This window comes from Diadema setosum, chromosome 12 (assembly GCF_964275005.1).
Source record: "Diadema setosum chromosome 12, eeDiaSeto1, whole genome shotgun sequence".
Lineage (NCBI taxonomy): Eukaryota > Metazoa > Echinodermata > Echinoidea > Diadematoida > Diadematidae > Diadema > Diadema setosum.
In genome coordinates this window covers 6176773-6198914 of record NC_092696.1, presented here as the reverse complement: position 1 = coordinate 6198914, position 22142 = coordinate 6176773, and the positions used below count along the sequence as shown (strand labels likewise).

The following is a 22142-nucleotide window of genomic DNA, read 5'->3' as shown; positions in this document are numbered from 1 at the left end:
TCGAGGTACATAAAGAATAGTCCAAGATTTGTTTAAACAGCCTACAAAAACCCACCAGGCAGCCTCCTTGTATTCTTTACTTCTAAACATGTACAATACGTATAAACGATGAAAACATTGATCTGTCTCTGAGTCATTGCATAGCAATAAAAGTTTTTTAAACTAGAGACAAACTATTACAACAAAAAATATTTCTGTTCTATTTGCTACAATGTTCCTCTAAGTCTAACTACACTTGTTTATTTGTTTGTTAGTTAGTTAGTTTATTTATTTGTTTATTTTGTATTTCTGATTAGTGAGAGAGAGATTGTTGTTCAGTTATCATCTACTGTGTATGTGAAATCTCTCAAGTGAAATCTCTTCAAATTTGATCATTTCCCTGTTAACAGGTCTACAACATGAAGACAGATTATGAGAAAGCACTTAACTATTCTACCTCAAATTTTTCATTATCGTTTATTTGTGTTTGTCAATTTGCAGAAGTTTCATACTACGATTAAGAAAGGTCTTTCTCATTAAGCAGCAACCGTTGAAGTGTAGAAGCACTTCTATTATCATCAGATGGACAAAATAAAAACAAAAAAATAATGTGATACTCTTGGAATAAGGCCCATCAATTATTATACTCACATAATCATTAGCAAATCATTTTAGAATACATCGTTAGAGGTTGAATAGATACTTCCCTATCATCTCAGCACTGTTTTAGTCATTGTGTCGTACCCATTGTTTGTTTTAGTTGTAGAGTCATCAACAAACTCAGAATCACTTAACTATATTTTTTGATCCTCAAGTTAACAATGCATCGTAGAAAATTCAGGTAAAATCATTTCTCCCTCAGATTTGCACAACTGCATAACTTCATTTCAGTAATTTGTTCATATCTGTTAAATCTAATCTAATCTAATCTGTAGTCAGTGCTGTGTCATTGTACTCCAAATGGGATACTGGGTGAAGTTCACAGAAAATACAACTGTACATGTATGTGCAAAACAAATGCACAGCAGTCACAACACATACACCCAGCGAGCCTGAGAAAGCTGCAAAAAATGTCCTTGGATATGAACACACGAGTGCACTGAGGAACATTATCACACTTGTGAAGCAGACTTAACCTCACATTAGAAGCAAAACAGCATTCATCTCATCTGGATTCCTCCACAATATGCATAATAAAAACATGGAAAACATAAGGAAACAGTTTTAACTCGTTGTACTTGTCAATGGGTTCAAGGAACTACAGTGTATATGCCAGCTGGTTAAACAAACCAGGCATGCAGACTGCACTCAATGCACCAGTACTATAAAATCAGAAACATTCGCAGCATTAAACTTTGGTGAGTTGGAGCCAATGCCCTTTTTCTCAGGATGAAACTACGTACATGTATTACAGATTGCCATTTGCATCCAATGCAATGTGTAGACAAGAACTTTCAAGCACATTTCACTTTTGCAATACTACGCTTCTTGGACAGTAGAAAAAAAAAAGTTTCAAGCCCGCAAAAATTTCTGGTGTTACAGTAGATTGCATACTGAATCTTTCGCTTGGCCTTTACAGTTGCGGACATTCCCTTTCTTTTATTTCAGGGAAAGGGTACAAGGGAGGGGGGAGGGGAAGCGGCATAGGTCCAGCTTTATACTCACTCATTGCAAACTGTATTCAACAATATTTACATAATGCCGTATCGCGTCGCTCTCAAACAAACTGGTAGTTTTCGTGGCTGCTGACGCTGACGTATGTAGAGGAGGAGGACTGCGTGACGTCGGCGGTGAACTGCTGGCCCCAGTCGACCTTCAGAGGGCGGCATAATCCCAGGCAGCGCAGACTGAAAAAATCTACACAGTTCTTGAATACCCCACGGCTGTAAAAAAAAGAATAAAAACAATAAGGGTTATGACTAAGAAATATCAACAACAACAAAAAAAAACACCCACAAATCTATGTCATGAAATATCTCTTTACAACATAAAAGACACAAAGAGGAATAGGAAAAGAAATTATTTTTAAAAATGTGCTCCGCACAGATTCAGTCTTGTCACAGGAAAGCAATCCCAGCTGAGTTATCCATTTTGATGAACTAATCCAAATATGCTCCCCTCTCTGTTTCCAAGTTGGTCATGCCAGAGCAACCACCATTCATGCAGCAAAGTCAGGTAGATTTCAAAGAGTGATCAGCGAAATCAAACATCTCTAACGGACAGGAAAGTAATTCCCACATCACAGACGCTTTCATACTCCTATATCAGGTCATTTAGAGACATTTGAAAAGCCTGATTGCAAAATGAAGGTTAGGTAACCATTTTCAAGCAATTTAATCCGTTGAGGATGATCTAATTTTGCTACATGCATTTCCCATAGACACCTGATTGAGTATACTTGAGACTTGTCCTCATCTGGTAATAAAAAAAATCCATCATCAGATAGCGAAAAATGAAGCCTTTCTTGTCATACCTCACTTGTTACATAACAAGGAATATTCTTAGGCTTAAAATTGGAAATATCCCATACTTATTATTTGTTATGATCTTCCTTATTGTAGCAGCTTTACTCACAAATATCTCACATTCACAAAAATGGAGTTACAATGTAAAACATTTTGCCATCACACTCTTTATGCAATGCTGCACACTAGCACTGGTCCAACTGTCCCTAACCAGTACAAATTGCTGTCAGACAAGTAACTTTTTCAGGAATGGACCAGCAAAAAAAAAAAAATGGAAAAAACTGGGTACCTATTGGACACAGGTCCAACAGACAGGTCAGACCAGTAGAAAAAATGAGTTAGTGTGCAGCCCTGGTTTATGTGCCATGTAACTGCTTATTGCAGGCTGGTTCCTACAGACTCAGAGGAGCTTTGCATGTAGATTTAAGGCAATCATTTCCATGCTAAAATCATTATTGTTGCTTTTCGGGGGCCAAAGATAATGGGATATAAAAAAGGTGGTTTCATGACTCCATGTGACTTACTCGAATGGATTCCTGTACTTTCCAGGCTTGTCTGGAATGGGCTCAAAATGCTTGTAACGGGAAATGTTAAGCCTTTCGTTGGTGGTCACACCCAGCCAGATAATCTGTAAAAAATAAAAAGAGAACGGGAGAATACAAAGAACACGAAAAAGTTAAATATATCATTATCTTCATCATGAAAGTGTATGTAATCCAGTAAAGAGCCCACAGACACATCAAAATAGTACTTGCCTGTCCACTTCTATTGAAAGTCGACGGCAATATTCATTTCAAGCGTAAGGCACAGTGTGCCTGGTTGATGCCGTTTGCTGATTATTGCTAGGCACCCGAGGAGAATTAACCACGAGCGGTCGGCAACATTCGCCCGTTTTCTTGTCTGGGTGGGTAGGGGGACCACTTCACGGGGTTGGCACCATGCTCTTTCCACTGAATGAATGAGGTGTCATGGCAATAACACACACATGGGACCGTCATTTAATGTCCTATTCAAGAGACAGTGTGTTTTGCCTCTTACTAGAGGGGACTGAATGCTTACACACAACATTGCTCAGTGAGTCTTGGGACTCACACCTGGTGCTCTTGGATGTGAAGGTATCGACTAAGCCATGTCCCCCGCCCTTGCCTCCAAAGTAACTGGAATACAGGCGAACGCCACAATGCCCGGTTAACAGCAACATATCCACCCTAAAGCTAAGATGGTGCTCTGGTTTGTGACATTCATCATCAAGTTCACTCAACTCATCAGTGTTTCATGTAGTTAGATGCTGGCTACACACTTACTTTAGGAGGAAGAACCAACCCAAACCTACATGGTAGAACTGACTAAGAAAATAAAACCAAACCTGCCTGATAGAACTGACTTATCATTAGGGAAGAATCCATTCATACCACCTAGTCAAGGAAGAAAAGGTAACCCAAAACTAACCTGGTAGAAATGTCAAATTAAGGAAGAATACATTTCAACTTAGCTGGTAGATGACTTGTTTTGTTTGTTCATTTCCATCTGAAAAAAAAAAATGGCTGGATAGCCCATATTCAGCTATGTTAAGCTGGTCTTCCATGGGGTCCAGTTGAATGTGAGGAGTGACCACTTCATCAGGTTAAACACCCTGAATGAATGAAGCGGGATGTGCGTGAGTTGTTACTCTCTCATACACGGGACCTCCATTTTATGTCCTATCCGAGGGACAGAGTGTTTTGCCTCTTGCTAGAGGGGACGGTATGCTTACACACAACATTGCTCAGTCCAGACTCGGGTTCGAACCCGGGCCCTTACGATCGTGAGGCAGACGCACTACGGACTGTGCCAACTCACCGCCCTAATAGGGAAGAATTCACTCATAACACCTAGCAGCGTTAAGGAGGAAGAACTACCCCAAAACCTACCTGGTAGAGCTGACTCATGACGATAAACTGACCCAAACCTAGCTGGTAGAACTGATAATAATGAAAAATCGACCTAAACCCACTTGGCATAGCTAACAAGACGGAGCTACTGACCAAAACCTGCTTTAAATCGTTGAGGACAAGCTGATTCTGCTAAAACCTGAATTCCCCGTAAACACCTGTACCGGCCGCACAGAAACGCTGTTAGTGGGAGGTTTGTTAGCGCTATCAAGTCACTAACAAATCAGCCACTAACAGCATGAGCACCATGACCGCACAGAAAGCGTTGTTAGAGCGCTGTTAGACATGTGCGCTGTTACGGCGCTGTTAGTGAATTTAGCCTTAGAGTTAGGCAAAATCTACGCTGAGTCACAGTGGTAAACATGTCATCGCGCACTTGTAACAAAGGTTCGCGCACTAAAGCAAGCGTTCGCGCACTCAGTACGAGACGCCTATTGGCTAAAATCTACGTCTCCCGCAACCCGCCACATTTTGTAGTTCTCGGGTCAATTTCGGGCGAAGTTGGTTTACTTGGGAGACAACAACAGCGCATGCACTCAGCGCGCACGCAAGAAGCACTAACATTGCCACTATCGGTGCCCCTGGCACTGTTAGTGAGTTGATAAAACAGCACCACTGTTGTTAGCTTCTGTGCGGCCTCGCGCTGTTAGGCTTACAACGCCGTTAGTGGATTTGACTACCAGCACGCTTCTGTGCGGCCAAATCGACGCTATCAGTGCTGTTAGTGCGCTGTTAGTGCTAACAACGTTTCTGTGCGGCCGCCCCTGATTGAGTATATTCAGGACAAGTCTTCAATCAGTTAAAAAGGAAGAATTGACCTAAACAAAGCTGACATCAATCACTAAATGAGAGAGAATTGATCTAAACCTATCTGTTAGAGCTGACTTTATAATAGAAAAATTTGCAAATGATTGAGGAGGAAAAATCAACCTACAGTTGAACCTCTCTTATCCGGCCTCCCTTTATCCGGATCTCTCTATTATACGGACGCATTCTCGCCGTGATTTCTTTTTTTTTTATAATTACGGGAGGAAAGGGGGATTTCCAACTCCTTGAGAACTCCTACACAAACACACATGAATTACATATTACTTCCAACATGACTAACATACATTACATCAAATTTGCTTACCTCCAGACATTTTAACATCCCCAAACATCCCCAAATCATCGCAAGAACATGGACAGATTATGCGCTTGAGTCCTCTCACATGTAACAATGAAAAGGTTGCAGTATACACATTACTACATGTGGTACTACAATGGGCTACATCAGTACATGTGTATGTATATGCACATATATAAAGCATTGAGTCTCCCGTATCCGGCCAAATCCCTTATCCGGATGAGCCCCAGTCCCGACTTGTCCGGATACGAGAGGTTCAACTGTAGTTGGTAAAGTATTCAATAGAGGGAGAATTGACACAAGCTAACTTGACAGAACTGACTAAGGAGTAAGAACCAATCCAAACCTACCTGGTAGATTTGACTAAAAAGGAGGACGATGACCCAGGTGACATGTAGCAGTGAGTTGAGGCTCGTCCAGAAGATCCAAGGGGAACAGGACATGACCTGGCCGAGGTAGATCCAGAAGCCGTCCGTCTCAAAAGAAGTAGTGCAGACCACGTTCCAGTCTGCCAGGAATCAAAAGGTGCAGTCCATAGTTATCAACTCTTTTTATTAACACTTGAAAAAGGACTTAGCTATCAAATTGGTCAACTGTTCATCATGTGACATACAGTTTTAAGCATTATTACATGCTGTTGCCGTCAGTCGTGCAATGTTGTTTGAGCAAATATTGATATCACGTGGCAGATGTCGGTCTAATGTCCATTGATTCGTGTTTTACATTCATGATTGACTCACAGTTTCTGTTTCATTGTATGGCTCTGACATCACAATTAAAATCCTTTGCTGCACCCACTCTGCATATTAAAAGCACACATTCACTCTAGTCACCCATTTTATTGCCAACATCTTCAAGTGATCGGTTTTGGATACAACTGACTATGACTGTGCCACCTACTCGCCATTCATGAAAAATGGTTGCCATTTCTGTGCATTAACCACAGAATCTGTGTGGACTGTATCTGTCGAGGTCCAAGGTGTTGTATAAATCAAATAGTGTATGGCTGTTACTTGGGAAAGATGACGTGCACTATTCAATTCAACTTTGCCTCGTTGAATACAGCGCCTCTATCCTCCAACTTGTGCAAAATTTTGTACCATCGCACTTACATGAATGACCACTCAATTGCTTATATAATGTGCCATCTTGCATACCTGAATCACTTCAAGCAAATTCCAAGGGTGAAGATGAATTTTGAGCCCTTTTGGAAACAATGTTTTAGCTTCTATCTCTTTATGTGCCATGGTGTAAACCCTCTGTGTGCCACATTATTCTGCAACAACAATGTAGTCATGCTTTGAGAAAACGTTCTGTTTTTTTTTTTTAAGTCTATGTTACTTCTATAGATTTTTGTTACAGTACCTTGGACATGTTATGAGCAAACATGTAGAGAAAATGCCAAGTTTTGCTTTGGTGCAAATTGTACAAAACATTTATGATTGTTTCCCTTTCAAATGACCAGGAGCTACATTATTGGAGAGGCATGACTTTTGTACACAAAACAGTGAAAAAACTTATAATTTACTCTCAAATCCAGTAAGGAGCATTGCTTGATAGTTAATCATCACATAAAATGCAAGCTACGTACGTGTACCTGTGACAGGAATGGAATTGCTTAAAACGGTTTCATTGTACGGTGGCATTTGGTGATTTATCGATCTGCTTGGGCAGGTTTGTGCATTTGAGCAGAATATGCGAATGTGGCATGCCATCGACTGAGTCAGACGCGCGAACGTGGCACATAAAGAGTTACGGTGAGGGAATTCTCATCCAGAGATACTCACATCTAACACAGGCCCAGAAGTAGAGGCTCAGGCATGGGATGAGAGCTGTGAGGTACAGCACAAAGTGGGCGTGGTTACCAGCACCTGGGAAAAGGATCAGACATAGAGAATGAAGAGAAACAGTAGAACACAGAGCACTGCTTTTGAAAAAGAGCGAGTCTAAATCTGACTCATTAGGAAAGGCGCAACAGGATAAACATGAATGATTTAAATTTTTCACAAAGAAAAGCAGGAAAAATAATGTCATGGATGTATGTGTAGTATCCACATACCACTCAACGAAATGAGTTTATCACCATAAACCTAACCTCTCAATCTTCATAATTCTAATGCCATTAATATGTAATACACTGTTTTGTTTGTTTGTTTGATTTCCATCTGATTAAGAAGGCTAGCCCATATTCAGCTGTACTAGCTGGTCTTCCATTCTATCCAGTTGGATGTCAGGCAGGATCACTTCACCTGGTTAAACACTGTGCTCTTTGCAATGAATAAATGAAGCGGGATGTTTTATGTGCATGAGTTGTGACTCTCTCACAAACCAGACTTTAATTTTATGTCCTATCCGAGGGACAGAGTGTTTTGCCTCTTACTAGAGAGGATGAGATGATTACACACAACACTGCTCAGACTAAGAGGGACTCGGGAATCAAATCCGTGTCTTTTGATCGTGAAGTAGACACACTACGGACTGAGCTACATAACTCACCGCCCTTGTCTAAAACTGCTACCTTGCCCAACAGAGTCAAATAACCATCCATGAATGCCCTAAAAGGAGAACTAATCACAATACTTAATAGCCACCTCATCCTAACACAACTGAATCATTTTATGTAACCGTTTAATATACACATATATCGGACCAATTCTCAAATAAAGGCACTTATCCTCCCAACTATCAACACTTGCACTGCTCAGTCATAATCATCTCTCAAAGTTGGGTCTCCCGCTGACACACACACAAAAAAAAATACAACAGACTTAATCTTTTTTACCCCTTCCCCCTCCCCTTCCCCAAATCTTGCTCCAACCCGCCCCACCGCTCCAACACTCACCCCCTACACACCCACACTCACCCCACCACATCCACACTCACCACCATCACACCCACTCACCCCCACCACACTCACACTCACCTCCACCACACCCACACTCACCCCCACCACACCAAACCTCACCCCCACCACATCCAAACTCACCCCCACCACATCCAAACTCACCCCCACCACACCCACTCACCCCAGCACACCCTCACTCACCCCCACCACATCCACACTCACCCTACCACACCCTCACTCACCCCCTTTGCACCCTCCCTTACCCCCACCACACCCAAACTCATCCCTACCACACCCTCACTCACCCCCACCACACCAACACTAACCCCCACCACACCCAAACTCACCCCCACCACATCCACACTCACCCCCATCACACCCACACTCACCAACACAGTTGTCCACCCAGGGGCAGTGGTGGTCAAACCGTGCCACGCAGTGGTCACAGTGGGCACAATGCTTGCTCCTGATTGGTCTTTTGATGAGGCATGTAGTGCAGAATCTCTCTAGCTCCAGCTGACCCGTTTCCGCAAGTTCGATGATCGTCTGATAGGAGGATAACGGCACAAAGGGGTAAATTCCTCTACCTCTTTCAAAACATGGTAACTTCAGGCAAACATCTTCTTCCTTCTTTTCCACGGAGCTATTTCTATTTCACTTGAGTGTAATTTCAATAATGAGACTAATACACATATCTTGTCATCTCCTAAAACATATAAGTTCTCATATCTTTGCATTACATATTACAGAAGCTTACAAGAAAATTGCTGATGGGGTGCAGCTGTAAAGCCAGTAAAATTTGTGGTACAAAACTTTCATCAATGGAAGCCAACAGCCTCTTGTTGCAAATTGCTACTGGCATTCAGTGCATAAACTTTTGCACGCATTTTACTTTTGTGAATCTTGGCTCCTTGCAAAAGTCACAAGAGTTTCATGAACACAAAAATCTATTTTTACAGAACATATCCAGTGAATATGGGAACCTTCACAATAGTACCATTAAAGTAAAAAAAAAAAAAAAGGTTCACTTCCAAGTATATCTTTTTTTTTTTTTCCTTCACAGAAGTACAGTGATCCCTAAAAACTCCACGGTTCAAGAAACAAACAAACAAACAAATGGATCACCACAAGAAAGGGAGGAAATGAAAAACTTGAATGCTTCTAACCCTTTTTCTGTCCTCTTGAGAACAGCTGATGATGCCTGGGTCCCGCTTCATCGTGATATAGAACTGGTAGAACATAGTGGCCGATGACAGGCAGAAGAGAGTATTGTGCCACAAAGGTTGCAGTGGATATGGTTGTCAAGGAAACCATCACCTCTCTATCATCCCATTTGTATTCTATCCTCCCAATTCAAATGTTACTGTGTACTCTGAAGGGTAGATACCCATTTCTACTGAATATAATTAGTCAAACATCGTACAAAGAGTGAATGATCATGGGAACACTGGTATATAAGATTTCACATTTCAGAAAAAAGGTGAGACATATCACTCCACTGCATGAATAATGACAATTCATTATTTGTTTTATACAAATCCAAGGCCAGAAGATAGCTTCACTGCAACAATGAAACTGCAAATTTGATGAGGAGGTCATAGGAGAACTGAACATACAAGAAAGTGATGTCTTCATGCACTGTACAAAGGTGTATTTGTAAAAGAGTGCAATAGTAGGGGTGGGGGTGTACTCCCCATCCATGAAAAGAGCTTGGCAGTTTTATGCTGCAAATTGTGCAAGCTGGAATATCTTGGCTTCTTCTGATGAAAGCAAATATAAAGTATATAAATACACACTGTATATTCTCAAAATGGGATTTATTTATTTATTTATTTTTTTTTTTTTTTTGCATTTGGAAATCCATGTTTTGTTTGTTTCGTTTGTTTTCCAGGTCTTTTTCTTTGAGACAAGAGAAAAATCTGGGTCCCATTTCATAAAAGATGTTAGGATGGCAACTCTTGCTGGAATGGCAACTTCCAATGGCAACAGCCAATCAGAAAGCTAGATTCTTGTCGATACTATGACAATTGCCATTTCAGCAAGACTTGCTATCATATGAACTTTCTATGAAATGGGGCCCTGGTCAGCTGAGTGAGCATGACAAAAACATCTGAGGTGTGAGTTTCACACTTAACAAAATATGTGAGACTTTATAGGACTGCAATGTAAACTGCACATTACAATATACCAGCCACTTCAAGGCTGCCAACCTCAAAGTTCAATTGGTCACAACAGTTTGCTGGCAAAAGACTATTTGGTGTAAAAATGTTTCAGTTGCAAAAGGATATATGTCCAAAGGAACAGGGCATATGTGCCATACAGGTAGCTCTTGGTCGCCACGGAGATGCAGATGGACACAAACTCGCCAAACCGGTGGTCGAAGAAGGATCTAGCAAAAGCCAGGGTTTGAAATATTCAATATTAGGCCTAATATAAAAGATTTTCTGCATTCTCTTGAAAAGAGAAGTTCTTACACAGTCAAACATAGGAAACACTGCATTTACAGAATGTGGACCAAACTGAAACACTACTGTAACATAATGAAAAGTCAAATACTGAGCTTCAGCATTTGAAGCAACCTCAACTTAATTCAGACATTTTAGTGGTTTTCTAATTCATGTGTAAATGTCAAATCTCAACTTTCTCAGCCAAATCATTTTATTTTGCAAATTTCTTGGTTTAAATGCCAGCAACTATATCATGGTAGTAGCCCCTGGTCAGTGGTGATGGTGCACATATCATGGCCATCTCCAAATCTTAGCTGGTGTCACATAGGCAACTACTGATTTGCTAAAGGCATTCAAGCCAATTCTCTGGTTTGTAATTTGCAAAGACTAGAAATATAACTATCTTTATATAATATAGGACCCAATTCGAAGAGCACTTGACAACTGTATGTGACCCGCTACAACAAAAGGATCCAAAAGTCAGGGGAGGTTGATTTTCTGAAAATGACATGGCATTATTCCATCACTCTTCCACTTTAATTTCATGTAAAGCACAACTCATAAAAGTACTCGGTTGCGGAGATAGCAATGATTTTATTAGAGCATGTCCAGTGGTTTAGGAAATCAGCGTCTCGAGAAATCTGCCCTTAAAGTTTTCCTTGCAACGCAATCGTGATCAAGGGGAGGCAAGCAGTTTTCACCTCTTGACAATAGAAGGTATGCTCCTAGCAACCTCCGCGATGTTCATTCAAGCTTAGCGCCAGCGGTCTACGCATGACCAATCAGTAATCGGGATGCCACGCACTGACCAATAAGATCACTCCCTCGTTGCTAGGGGCGGAGTCTAGTTGGGGCGCTAAATCCAAATCTTTGGACACGTTTCTGTTCCGTTGAAAGTCAGACAATCATGGCCCCAAAAAATGCTGATTTCTTCCCCTCCTTTGATCATTTAGCTTCAAAATATCAGCTGATGATAGACAATTTATTAGACTACAAAATTACGTCAAAAATAGAAATCCAATGGTTTTGATCGGTTTTGATGATCTGATGTCAAACTCAATTTTCTCGCCTAAGCCGTCAGCAACTTTTAGATCCTTTTTGTTGTGGCGGGTCACATATTGACTTTATAGATAAAATGAAGAGAAATCATTACAAGGGTAACTCTAATCAAAGAGTTCTTTGGAACAGGAAAATGTAGTTTGATACATCAGCAGACAAAGACTACAATACATATCTAATTTCACTTGGACTGAAAAAAAGAGGTTTGTAATATAAATTAAATAGTTTGTTATATGCGGCACGTTACAGCATTACCCATATAAAGTCGGAGATGAGAAAGGCAGAAAAATGTGTGGAAAGCCGATTTTGGCAATAAAACCTCTACAATTTTCTGAAGTTTTTTCTTCTTTTTTTTCATTAGTAGGGCAAATTACACAACAATTTAAAGCTTATCATCAGGAGAATTCATATGCATACAAAACTGAAAATTGATTTTTTCCTACATTATATGGATTCCGTGGTGATGCATCACATATTTGGTATTTCCCGTACCGTAAAAGTGGATATTTTCGCGCAATTAATTTTTCGCGCTCAGAGGGGTAAGAAGAGTTTTGCATGTTTTAATTCTGCAGAATCAAGACATCAAGTACTGGAACATTATATGGCAAGCAAAAATATTTATGTGCTTTAATTTTTTGCACAAGTTTCTGGTTGCGTGAAATGCGAAAAATTTCAACACCATGAAAATTTCCACTTTTTCAGTATATCAGATATCGTGTTTTTGTAGGGAGTTTCCACCAGACTCACTTGAAGAGGCCGTAGACGGCCACATAAGCCAATACAACCAGTAGCAGCTTGGCCCACCAGGGTAGTGAGAGCTGTGGGATGAACCCCATGAGGAAGAGGACCAGGAAAGGCACGGACTGCATCACTCGTTTTCTCACATCCTAGTCGACAGAGAGGGGAGAAGACATGTTCTCTTATCTTTAACCCGTTGAGGACGGTTTAATTTTGCTACAACACGAATTTCCCATAGACGCTTGCCCGAGTATACTCGGGACTCGTCCTCAACAGGTTAAATTAATGACATTCTTAAAATCAGAACATGGGATAAAAAGGTACACGTACAGATTTCTCATTTTACATGCCATCCTCTGTCTATTTCCTGCTACTAGTATACAATGTGTCTTATATTTGCCTCCAGAACTGCCTTCAATTCGTGTCATAATAACTCCAAACAACTACATCAAAGACTTCACAACCACTATTAACAAACAAACAAAAAATTGATGCAGCAGATACCTGCAACATCACAAGCAAAGTGGTTGTCACCATGACAACCATTACCTTGTTAGACTTCAGCCTGTTGAGGAAGGTGGTCTGGTCCATCACCTCCTCCCCACGGAACTCTTTGATTCTCATGATCAGGTAGCCGTTACGACGCATCTTGGCCAGATCTAAGCATGTCTGGTGCTGCACAAATGAGAACAATTCAGACACCAAATCTACATACAGTGCTTAAAGGTCCTATTTACCTATCGGAGCAGTAATTTAAAAGAATGTTCAAGTTATCACTTCTGATGCATATGTGTAGGCCAGCTGTATCACAAAACATCTTACCATACATAAAAATGTTGTAATAAAGCCTAAAATATATAAAGGAGATATCACTATTTTTCTCATCAAACCATAACTGTAGACAGTTTAGTCTGGAGAGATTTTAATTATAACTACTGTTCATATTTTGTAGATTTACCAATACTTAGCATCGATTATACTGATTCAAATTTTTGCATTGGTTGTTTCTATCCATAACTCACATTTTAGAACTATTTTAGAGCACTAATGCTGGGTTTTTGTTTCATCTGCAAATGGTAAATTGTGCCTTTAACAACTGAAAAAAGACTTCTTGCATACAGCATACTGATGTTTGGAAGACATTCACACATTACAATTAGACTGAACAATGTACACAAACACACGCAAACTCACTTCATGTACATGCACTATTATTCTATTCTAAATGCTTGCGCTGTATATTCTTGCAGACTAATATACATACATTCATACAATCAACACATACAAACATAAACATAATACAGATTTACAAATATGCACCCATAAATATGTGCCTTCATTAAAAGCACATGTGTGTATAGAATACCCATGTACAAACATATACACTATAGATTTAACTTTTCAACAAGGAAAAGTGTCTTGCAATAATGAGCCCAGAAATCTCAGCAGCAAATATCATTCCAACAGCATTGCTTGTCACTCACCTTCAATCACTGACTTCAGTGTCACACACAGACAGATGCACTGCATATTATGTTTTATCAATTTGAGTAAGATGTAAAATAAGTCATAGTAGGACAAATTTGTGGATTAACCCCAACTAGGCCAGGGGGGGGGGGGGGGGGGCTCCGAGGCCCCCCCCCCCCCTTGACGTTTCGCACGATGTATCGCTATCGCAAGAAGCCATCGCCGCGACGTTTCATGACTTTTTTCTTTCGAGTCTCCCGCATCTTTTGACACCAAATTTGCGATGCCCGGGTGTGCGGTTCCGAAGTTGCGCATAAATATGCACGTGCATGTCAGACCAAAACTTGCTCAAAAACGTGAATTTGTGTACAATTTCAAAGCAAACTGTGTTTACAGGCAAATTTCATAAAAGCATGAGTATTTTTGGGTTTTATTGATTAAAATCAATTAATAACGCATTTTCTTGTTTGAAACAATGTCATGGACAAATTTCATCGAAAAAACAATGAAAAACATAAAGTCGAAAAAACAAAGAAATAAATAAGAAATTCAAAAAAACAATAAAATACTTAGGATATTTTTTTCTGATTGCGCAATTTTTTTCTCTTACATTTGCTAAGGACACTAAAAAGAATATTTACACATTTACCCCCCCCCCCCAATAACTGTTCACAATTGTGCTAGCCAAAATATTGCTTCAGTGTTAAAATTGATTCTAAGTAGTCCGCCTGGCTAGTTAAAAAAAAAGTTAAGCGCGACCCCTGATACTGTGGAAACACAAAAAGCATCATTCTATCATTATCATTTTCATTGTAAAACAACAGTTTGAAAAAAATTCTATAACAGGGCCGTATGGTATTAGGATCATTATTGCTGAATGTGCTAATTTTACCGCCATGATCACAGCATGTATAATCATAAACATCTTCTGTCTTTAGACGGCACCGTACAATATACATGTAGTACCCCATAATACAACCGCACACTTTGCTATGTACCACATGATGCATCAAATAATGGCTTTGGTTTTCAATAAAGATGAAAAACAAAAAAACAGAAGGTATTGCATTCTGGGCAACCAGTTCCCCCACACTGGTTGCCCAATGTCGGAATCCAACAAATCATCCCCCAACCCCCCACCCATCATCTGTCAAGTACTGTAAAAGTGGATATTTTCGCGCATCTAATTTTTCACGCTAGGCCCGGCAAGAAGGGTGTCGCATGTTTTTAATTCCGTGGAATCAAGGCAGCAAATACGGGAACATATTGCAAGCAAAAATATTCGCGTGCTTTTATTTTCACGCTAGTTTATGGTTGTGCAAATTGCGCAAAAATTTCAACTCCGTGAAAATTTCCACTTTTACAGTAGATTTCATTGGTTCAGAATGATAAGTGCATTAAGTTGTCTCAAACACTATGGGTTTAGTGGCAACTTTATACAGCCCTTTTCATTCTCACCCGACGATTTGCGCTGCTTACAAATCAAAATGAGAGAATCAAAAAAAAAAAATATCAATCACAGTCATTTTGATGAGGGTAGCACTTACGTTTTTGTTCTCGAGGTAAGTGTCTGCACCATACTTGACGAGGACGTTGATGGCAGCCATGTTGCCTTGCACCGCGGCCCAGTGGATAGCACCGTTGGAAAACTTTTTGTCCTGAAGGTTTGGATTAGCCCCCATGGTGAGGAGGAGGCGAGTCGGATCCATGCTAGGGAGGTAGGGTTATTTGAAACAGCGCGCATAGATAAAACATAAAAGTACTTATCTTCCGATATCCAGTCATCAAACAAACACACAAACAAACAAACAAAAAATCCTACACAAAATCTTCTCCAGAGTTCCTCTCTTTATCCCATCTTTATCCCAACCATGCAACATGTACTTCCAGTTTGTAATCATTTACATTCCCAAGTCTTTCATTTCATTCAAAGAGAGCATTGTTTCATGAATGAAAATCAAGATTCTAGTGATACTTATTTGAAGAAATCTGTGTGTTGGGCAGGAATTCACAACATTGCGTCACCTATAGAGTTTGAATGTGAGATGGTGAAGATATCACTCCTTTCATAAAATAAAAATTCGTATTGGATTACTCAACCTGGCTGTGGGTGGAGTTATGTGTTGCTCTATCTGTAATCTGCTCTTGAAAAAAAAAAAAATGTGCTTTATTGCTTTTACTTTCACCAAGGCATTTAAAGGGACTGTACAGTACTGGTTGAGGTGGGGATTCCTGTTTTGAACATTCCTAAGTGAGATAATGAGAAACATCTTATGAAATATGAAAGAGCATGTAATTTCAAGAAGGATTCAACATTTATTTGATGAAAATTGGTTTTCAAATGGCTGAGATATCCAAAAAAGTGATAACAATAGAAGGCGACAGGCCACACCTTTTATTAGGATCACTTTGTTTCACCTTGTTTTCGGATATCTCAGCCATTTCAAAACCGACTTTCAGCAAATAAACTTTTGATACTTTTTAGAACTGCATGCTCTTTGACATCTCATAGAGTGGTTTCTGAATATCTCGCAAAACGTTAAAAGCTAAATCCTCACCTCGACCAGAACTGTACACACCCTTTAATAGTTTGCCTGTAGATATCAGCTAAGCTTATCATTTGAAGGCAAAGATCATACACTACAACTACATGTATGCTCCAAAGATTTCTGTAAAAGGAACAAGAACTGGGTCAAGTTATTGCAAGCTTTACAGTACTACTAAACTGTCATACTTGGTGTTTACAAAATTCACCTGATAGCAAGTGACAGGTTAAAAAATCTTACAGTATACCATCCCTTTTGCAAACATCACAAAATTGTGCATGGTTGAAGAATGATGTCACTCAACATCCTATGTGATATCTTATGGAAATACATCCAAGTTTGTTTGGGTTTTTTTTAAGACAAATGAAAAACTATTGAAAAACTATTGATGCTGATGTCACTTGATAATATGCTAACCTGTTGTACCAAGAATAACAGTTGGATGATTTTTTTTTTTTTTTTTTTTTTTTTGGGGGGGGGGGTCTGGATAAATTCAAATCTATAGTATGTTTCCCCCTCCATTTTAAAGAAGTTATCTGTTCTATTATTCTAAGGAAAGGTCTTAATTAACTCTTGAAGTGTACCTGCTTATGAAAGGAATCTAATTTTCATGGCAGCAAAGGGGACAAAAGAACTTTAAGAGTGAGGTTAGAGGTACTTACGAAAAAGCTTTGTACGATGCCCACATCAGTGGTGTCATTCCATTGCCATCCACCATGTTGGGATCCTGACGATACGGCACAAAATGACAACAAATTTTAAACTATTAAAACTTATTGTGAATTGGTGACTGGCATTCAATACATCTAATAAACAAAAACTTTTATGCGCATTTTACTTTCACAAAGATTGGCTCTTTGAGATATTCACAAAAGTTTCATGCACTAGAAAATGTATGGTTGTATGGTTAAAATATATCATACAAAGGGTCTACATATAGACTACATTCTACCACCAGTCTCACCTATTCTAAAGAGAATGGAAAATGCCAAAACAACAACAACATTTCACCTGTCCCTTGGCGATGAGGTAGGCCACAATCGGGGTGTGAGCAAACTGGCAGGCAAGGTGAATACAGCTGCACCCTTCCCCGTCCCTCAGGGAAGGATCGGCTCCATACTGCATCAGCAGCACCACCATGGGGAGGTGGCCCTGGCGCACTGCCCAGTGGAGCGGCGTCGAGTTCAGGTCCCCGCCCAGTTTGTCGATGATGGCGCCCTTGGAGACAAAGTACCTGCCCACGAAGAGAGGTAAAGCGAGGGGAGGGGAGTTTGACAGGATCCGGCTGCTCACACTAGTGCCCCCGATTGTGACTCATAGAATCCAAACTGATTATGTTTATATTGTTACTTTACAATATGAAAATATCTTGCAGGAATGATGTTTGAATCATTTCACATGAAAACTGGTTATGTTGAAACATACTGCAAATATTGCATTCTTCGTAATTACAAATACGGTACTGAAATATGTATTCTATAGTATTGTGAAAGGACTAGCCTGCATGGGATTGCTTGTTCTCTGCTTCCTCCTATAAACTTTTTTTTTTAATGTATGACTATTTATTTGGGGTTTTATGCTAGCAATGCTGTTGCTTGGTTAGAAAAAAAAATCATCACTTTAAAAGGTTGCATTGTAGTCAACATTTTCAAGTCAGTATGGTATACTCATTTGTTTGCCATGAAAATGAATAATATGATAAGAGGTATACAATGGAGAACAGTTGGAGTGTAATGTGAGTATTTAAAAACAGAACATTAATGGCTGATGTCAGATCCTAACTATGCACTGAAACAATGATTTAACTTCATGGTAAATGCTCATTCATATACAAGGGGATTTTTTTTTTTGGGGGGGGGGGGTTGCCATTGAGCCATGAATGAAAACTTAAGGTGTTAGCAGTCGCTTATTAAACAGAAATAATCAAGAGAAATATGCCATTTTGCAATGCATTGTTTAATTGTTTGATTTTGAATGCACACTATAAAAAAAAATAAGAAAAATAAAAAAATAAGATGAAAGATAACACCCGGACATGACACTGTAGGCATTTTTGCTCTTTGAGAATAAACATGTAGTATTTCAGAGGCTTGTTTTTTGTCTTTGACCAGGTTGATTTTTTCCTAGGAGGGAACCATGTTTAGTGATGAATGAAACTCAAATATACATCTGTATGTGGATTGAGTTAACATATCAAAACATGAAGAATATATCACTGAAATTATGAGTAAACTAGGACAATCCATTCAAAAGTTATGAATTTTAAAGATCCGGTGCTGAAACTTCATTGATGTGTTCTGCCAATATTTAATGGTTTCTATATCTAGGTTTCATTCTTCTGTGAGAAACACTTAATAATAACAAGTCTGAATGGATCCACAGAACCACCAGGAAAAAGACAGACAATAGGTCAGAGTATAGATGTTTTCCCACTGTACCTAACAATATCCAGTCGGTTGTTGATGGCTGCCCAGTGTAGCAGCGTCACATTTTCTTGGTCAGGTTGGTTGACATCGTAGCCTTCCTCGATGAGCCTACGCACGCGGTCGATGACGCCGTACTGGGTGGCCTTGACGATGTCCATCTGCTCTGGGTCATTTTGGGAGTTCTCCGACTTTGGCTCCGATGATTCCGCGGAGCGGGGGTCGAAGAACATCGGCCCACCCGGGATTTGGCTCGAAGGCTGTACCGGGTAGGGCTTCACTTCTTCCATCATGATGAAATCTTGCAAAGAACAGGCAAAACTTAAGTCAAGACAGTCAGCAGAGAAATTAATCACAGAGACAATGTTTGCTGTCGTCAAGAAAATTGGGTGCTAACGTGCTTTCGCATCCATGTAGATGTCTCAAATTCCATTGAACCAAATTGAATTTAAATTACAGAATATACTACAAGATAATAATTTTTTTCATGCATATATCACATAAATTTGAACCAAACTGCTCATAGGGAAACATGGATATTGACGTCGACTTTCATGTCATCCCGTAAGACACAATCACTCCTCAAGAGCGATAGTGCCTCACAATGGTGCCTCACAACCTAAAACTGAAGCTACTCTAGAGCTCTACATTGTAGACCCCTTCATGCAAAGATTTTAACCCGTTGAGGATGAGTCCTGAGTATATGTATGCTCGAAGGGATTCCAACTCTCCCGCTTTCGACGGGAGATCTCACGCCGAAAGCACATAATTTTGCTAAATCTCCCGTTCTCCCGTTCGAGATTTAATTTCTCTCACCCTGGCTCTGTGTCTTCCCGCTTGAAATGATCTCTTACTTGTGTAGTGTCATCCTATGTTGAAAAATAAGCCTGAGATAGCACGAGAGAGCGTGATCTAGAACCTTAGAGCTTCCAGGGCCCTTAAGCTGGCCCTGGACCCCAGCCGCAAAGAACTTCGCGCTCGTGATGTGCGCTCCACGCCCTTCTACATATTTGGAATCTCCCATTTGCTAGGGGTTTCAGGTGGGAGAATCTCCAGATCAGAAGGTGCTTGGGGTTGGAGTTTCTGTACTCGGGCAAGTGTCTACGGGAAATATGTGTTGTAGCAAAATCAGTTCATCCTCGACGAGTTAAATGTGCTTTCATGATGCTTACACTTCAGACGTTTCAAATATCATTTGTTCTATTATTCATTCTATTATTGCTCTATGACTGTAATACAATATCACTTTTAGTGACAGGTGTGTGTGCAACATTAGAGTTGTAGGAGAGTGAATTGTATCATCGGACGCCTATTTTCTTTGTTGCTCTGAATTCCATACTCAGAATATAGAATTTCAAGCAAAAATAACACCAAAGTACAGAAAATCATGAATTTGCAAAATTTTGTAAATTATTCATTCTGATTTGGGGAAACAGTACTTCAACTTAGCCCCTCTACAAAAAAAAAAAGAAAAGAAGTTATCTTTTAGCACGGTGCAAAATCGCATCATCCATGTAGTGGATATGATTTTTGTTATGAAGTAATTGAGTCATGCACCAGAATCACTATTCACACCCACAGTTCACCATACACATTTGTATCAAGCGGACAAAGAAAAAAAAAAACAGCAAATGAGGCTCAAATTTTACATTGTATTGTAAAAGGTCTCACATGAACATTTCAAACAATTTACGAAAAAAATTGTGATACATTGACATTGTCTTCTACAAATGTAAATCTGATGTGAAATATGAATCTCTTAGCATTTCTACTTCTTTTCTTTTTTTTTTGTGCTTTCTCATACAAAGTGTACATGGGCCCAAAACTTTAGGGGAAGCCTTCCAATATCTCTTCGACAAGCACCTTCTATTGATGGTTTCAAAAAGAACCTCAGCTCAAGACCTATCTCTTCAATTCTATCTGACAATATATAGATGATGACTGGCGGGGGAGGGAACATACCGAATATTCCACCCAAAAGGTTTGAAATGCTATTGAGGGACTTATAGCCTCCTGAAATAGCATTTTAAACCCTGAGGGTGGAACGTTTGGTACATGTTCCCGACAACAAAAGTCATCATCTGTTATATTATATGGGTTAGTCAAATACGTCAACATCAACCACCAGCACGACACACTCGCTTGCTCGCTCCCGCAGAGCCAAATTCACTGTGCGCGCGGTCCTATGCCTTCTGTCATTTGTTAAGTGAAAATGTTTTCCCATGGGAGAACATTACAAAGAATGTTCGCTCATGGGCGAACATAATGACTGTACCTCCATCACATGACTGTGTTTAGCCAATCACTAACCGGTATTTGACTAACCCATTTAATATCAAATATTGTGTTTACCTGTATGTATACATGTGTAGGTGTCTATGTATGTATATTGTTTGTTTGTTGTTCTTATAACTTCTGTGATACTCTGTTATAACGTGATACATGTTCTACAGCACCATGAGTATCTTTTTAAGTAGAATGAGCATTTTATAGAGTCTCTTCATTATCATTATTTCTATATATTTGGCAATTTCGGCCCGCACAATGCTCTGGCCTCTGTTACTGCATGTTATCGTTAGTGTAGTCTAGTGCAGCTGTACTAGTAGTATTAAAGGTGCATAGTCCCGGTAGTTTAGAGGGCGCTGTTGATACTGCCGATCACCGATAGCATTGATACGAAGATTACCGAAGTTGATCTGTCATAAAGAGTAAAGTGCGTAGCTGTTGCTAAGTAACGTTGCCTTCGTTGTCTTCTTTGCGCATCGCGCAGTCTGTAGTAACACCAGGGTGCGTGCATATTACATGCTTGTTATTATGACATCACAAAAGAAGTTTGCTAAAGCTGTCATCCCCCTCAGCAAAATCATGAGCAGAACTGTGATCGGACCACTGACTACAGTAAATCGGACTTCTTTGGACTCTGGGGAAGTGGGCCACAACGTAAAGCGCTAAAGAGGAGTCGATAGCGTAGGTCTCTATACTGCTATACTAAGGAAACTTGCGCCGTGCGCCCGCGTACGCATTTAACTAAAACACCGGGACAATGCATCTTTAAGGCAAGGCTCCGGTCCGGTTAGTCAAGAAAGTCCTGTGCATACTGATTGTCATTATTAGTT

General features: G+C 39.9%; 1 protein-coding gene across 1 annotated transcript; it reads right to left on the bottom strand.

The window, feature by feature from the left end:
• Window positions 1-1252: 1252 nt before the first annotated feature.
• On the bottom strand, window positions 1253-19448 carry LOC140235692 (palmitoyltransferase ZDHHC17-like). Its single transcript, XM_072315710.1, has 13 exons — window positions 19042-19448; window positions 17615-17837; window positions 17266-17330; window positions 15605-15767; window positions 13140-13265; window positions 12600-12739; window positions 10635-10735; window positions 9513-9634; window positions 8736-8892; window positions 7289-7372; window positions 5852-6009; window positions 2969-3072; window positions 1253-1862 (listed from the first exon to the last, which is right to left on the bottom strand). Exons 1-13 carry the CDS (start codon window positions 19317-19319, stop codon window positions 1697-1699), a joined length of 1887 nt encoding a protein of 628 aa, XP_072171811.1. The 5' UTR covers window positions 19320-19448; the 3' UTR covers window positions 1253-1696.
• Between the last annotated feature and the right edge of the window lie 2694 nt (window positions 19449-22142).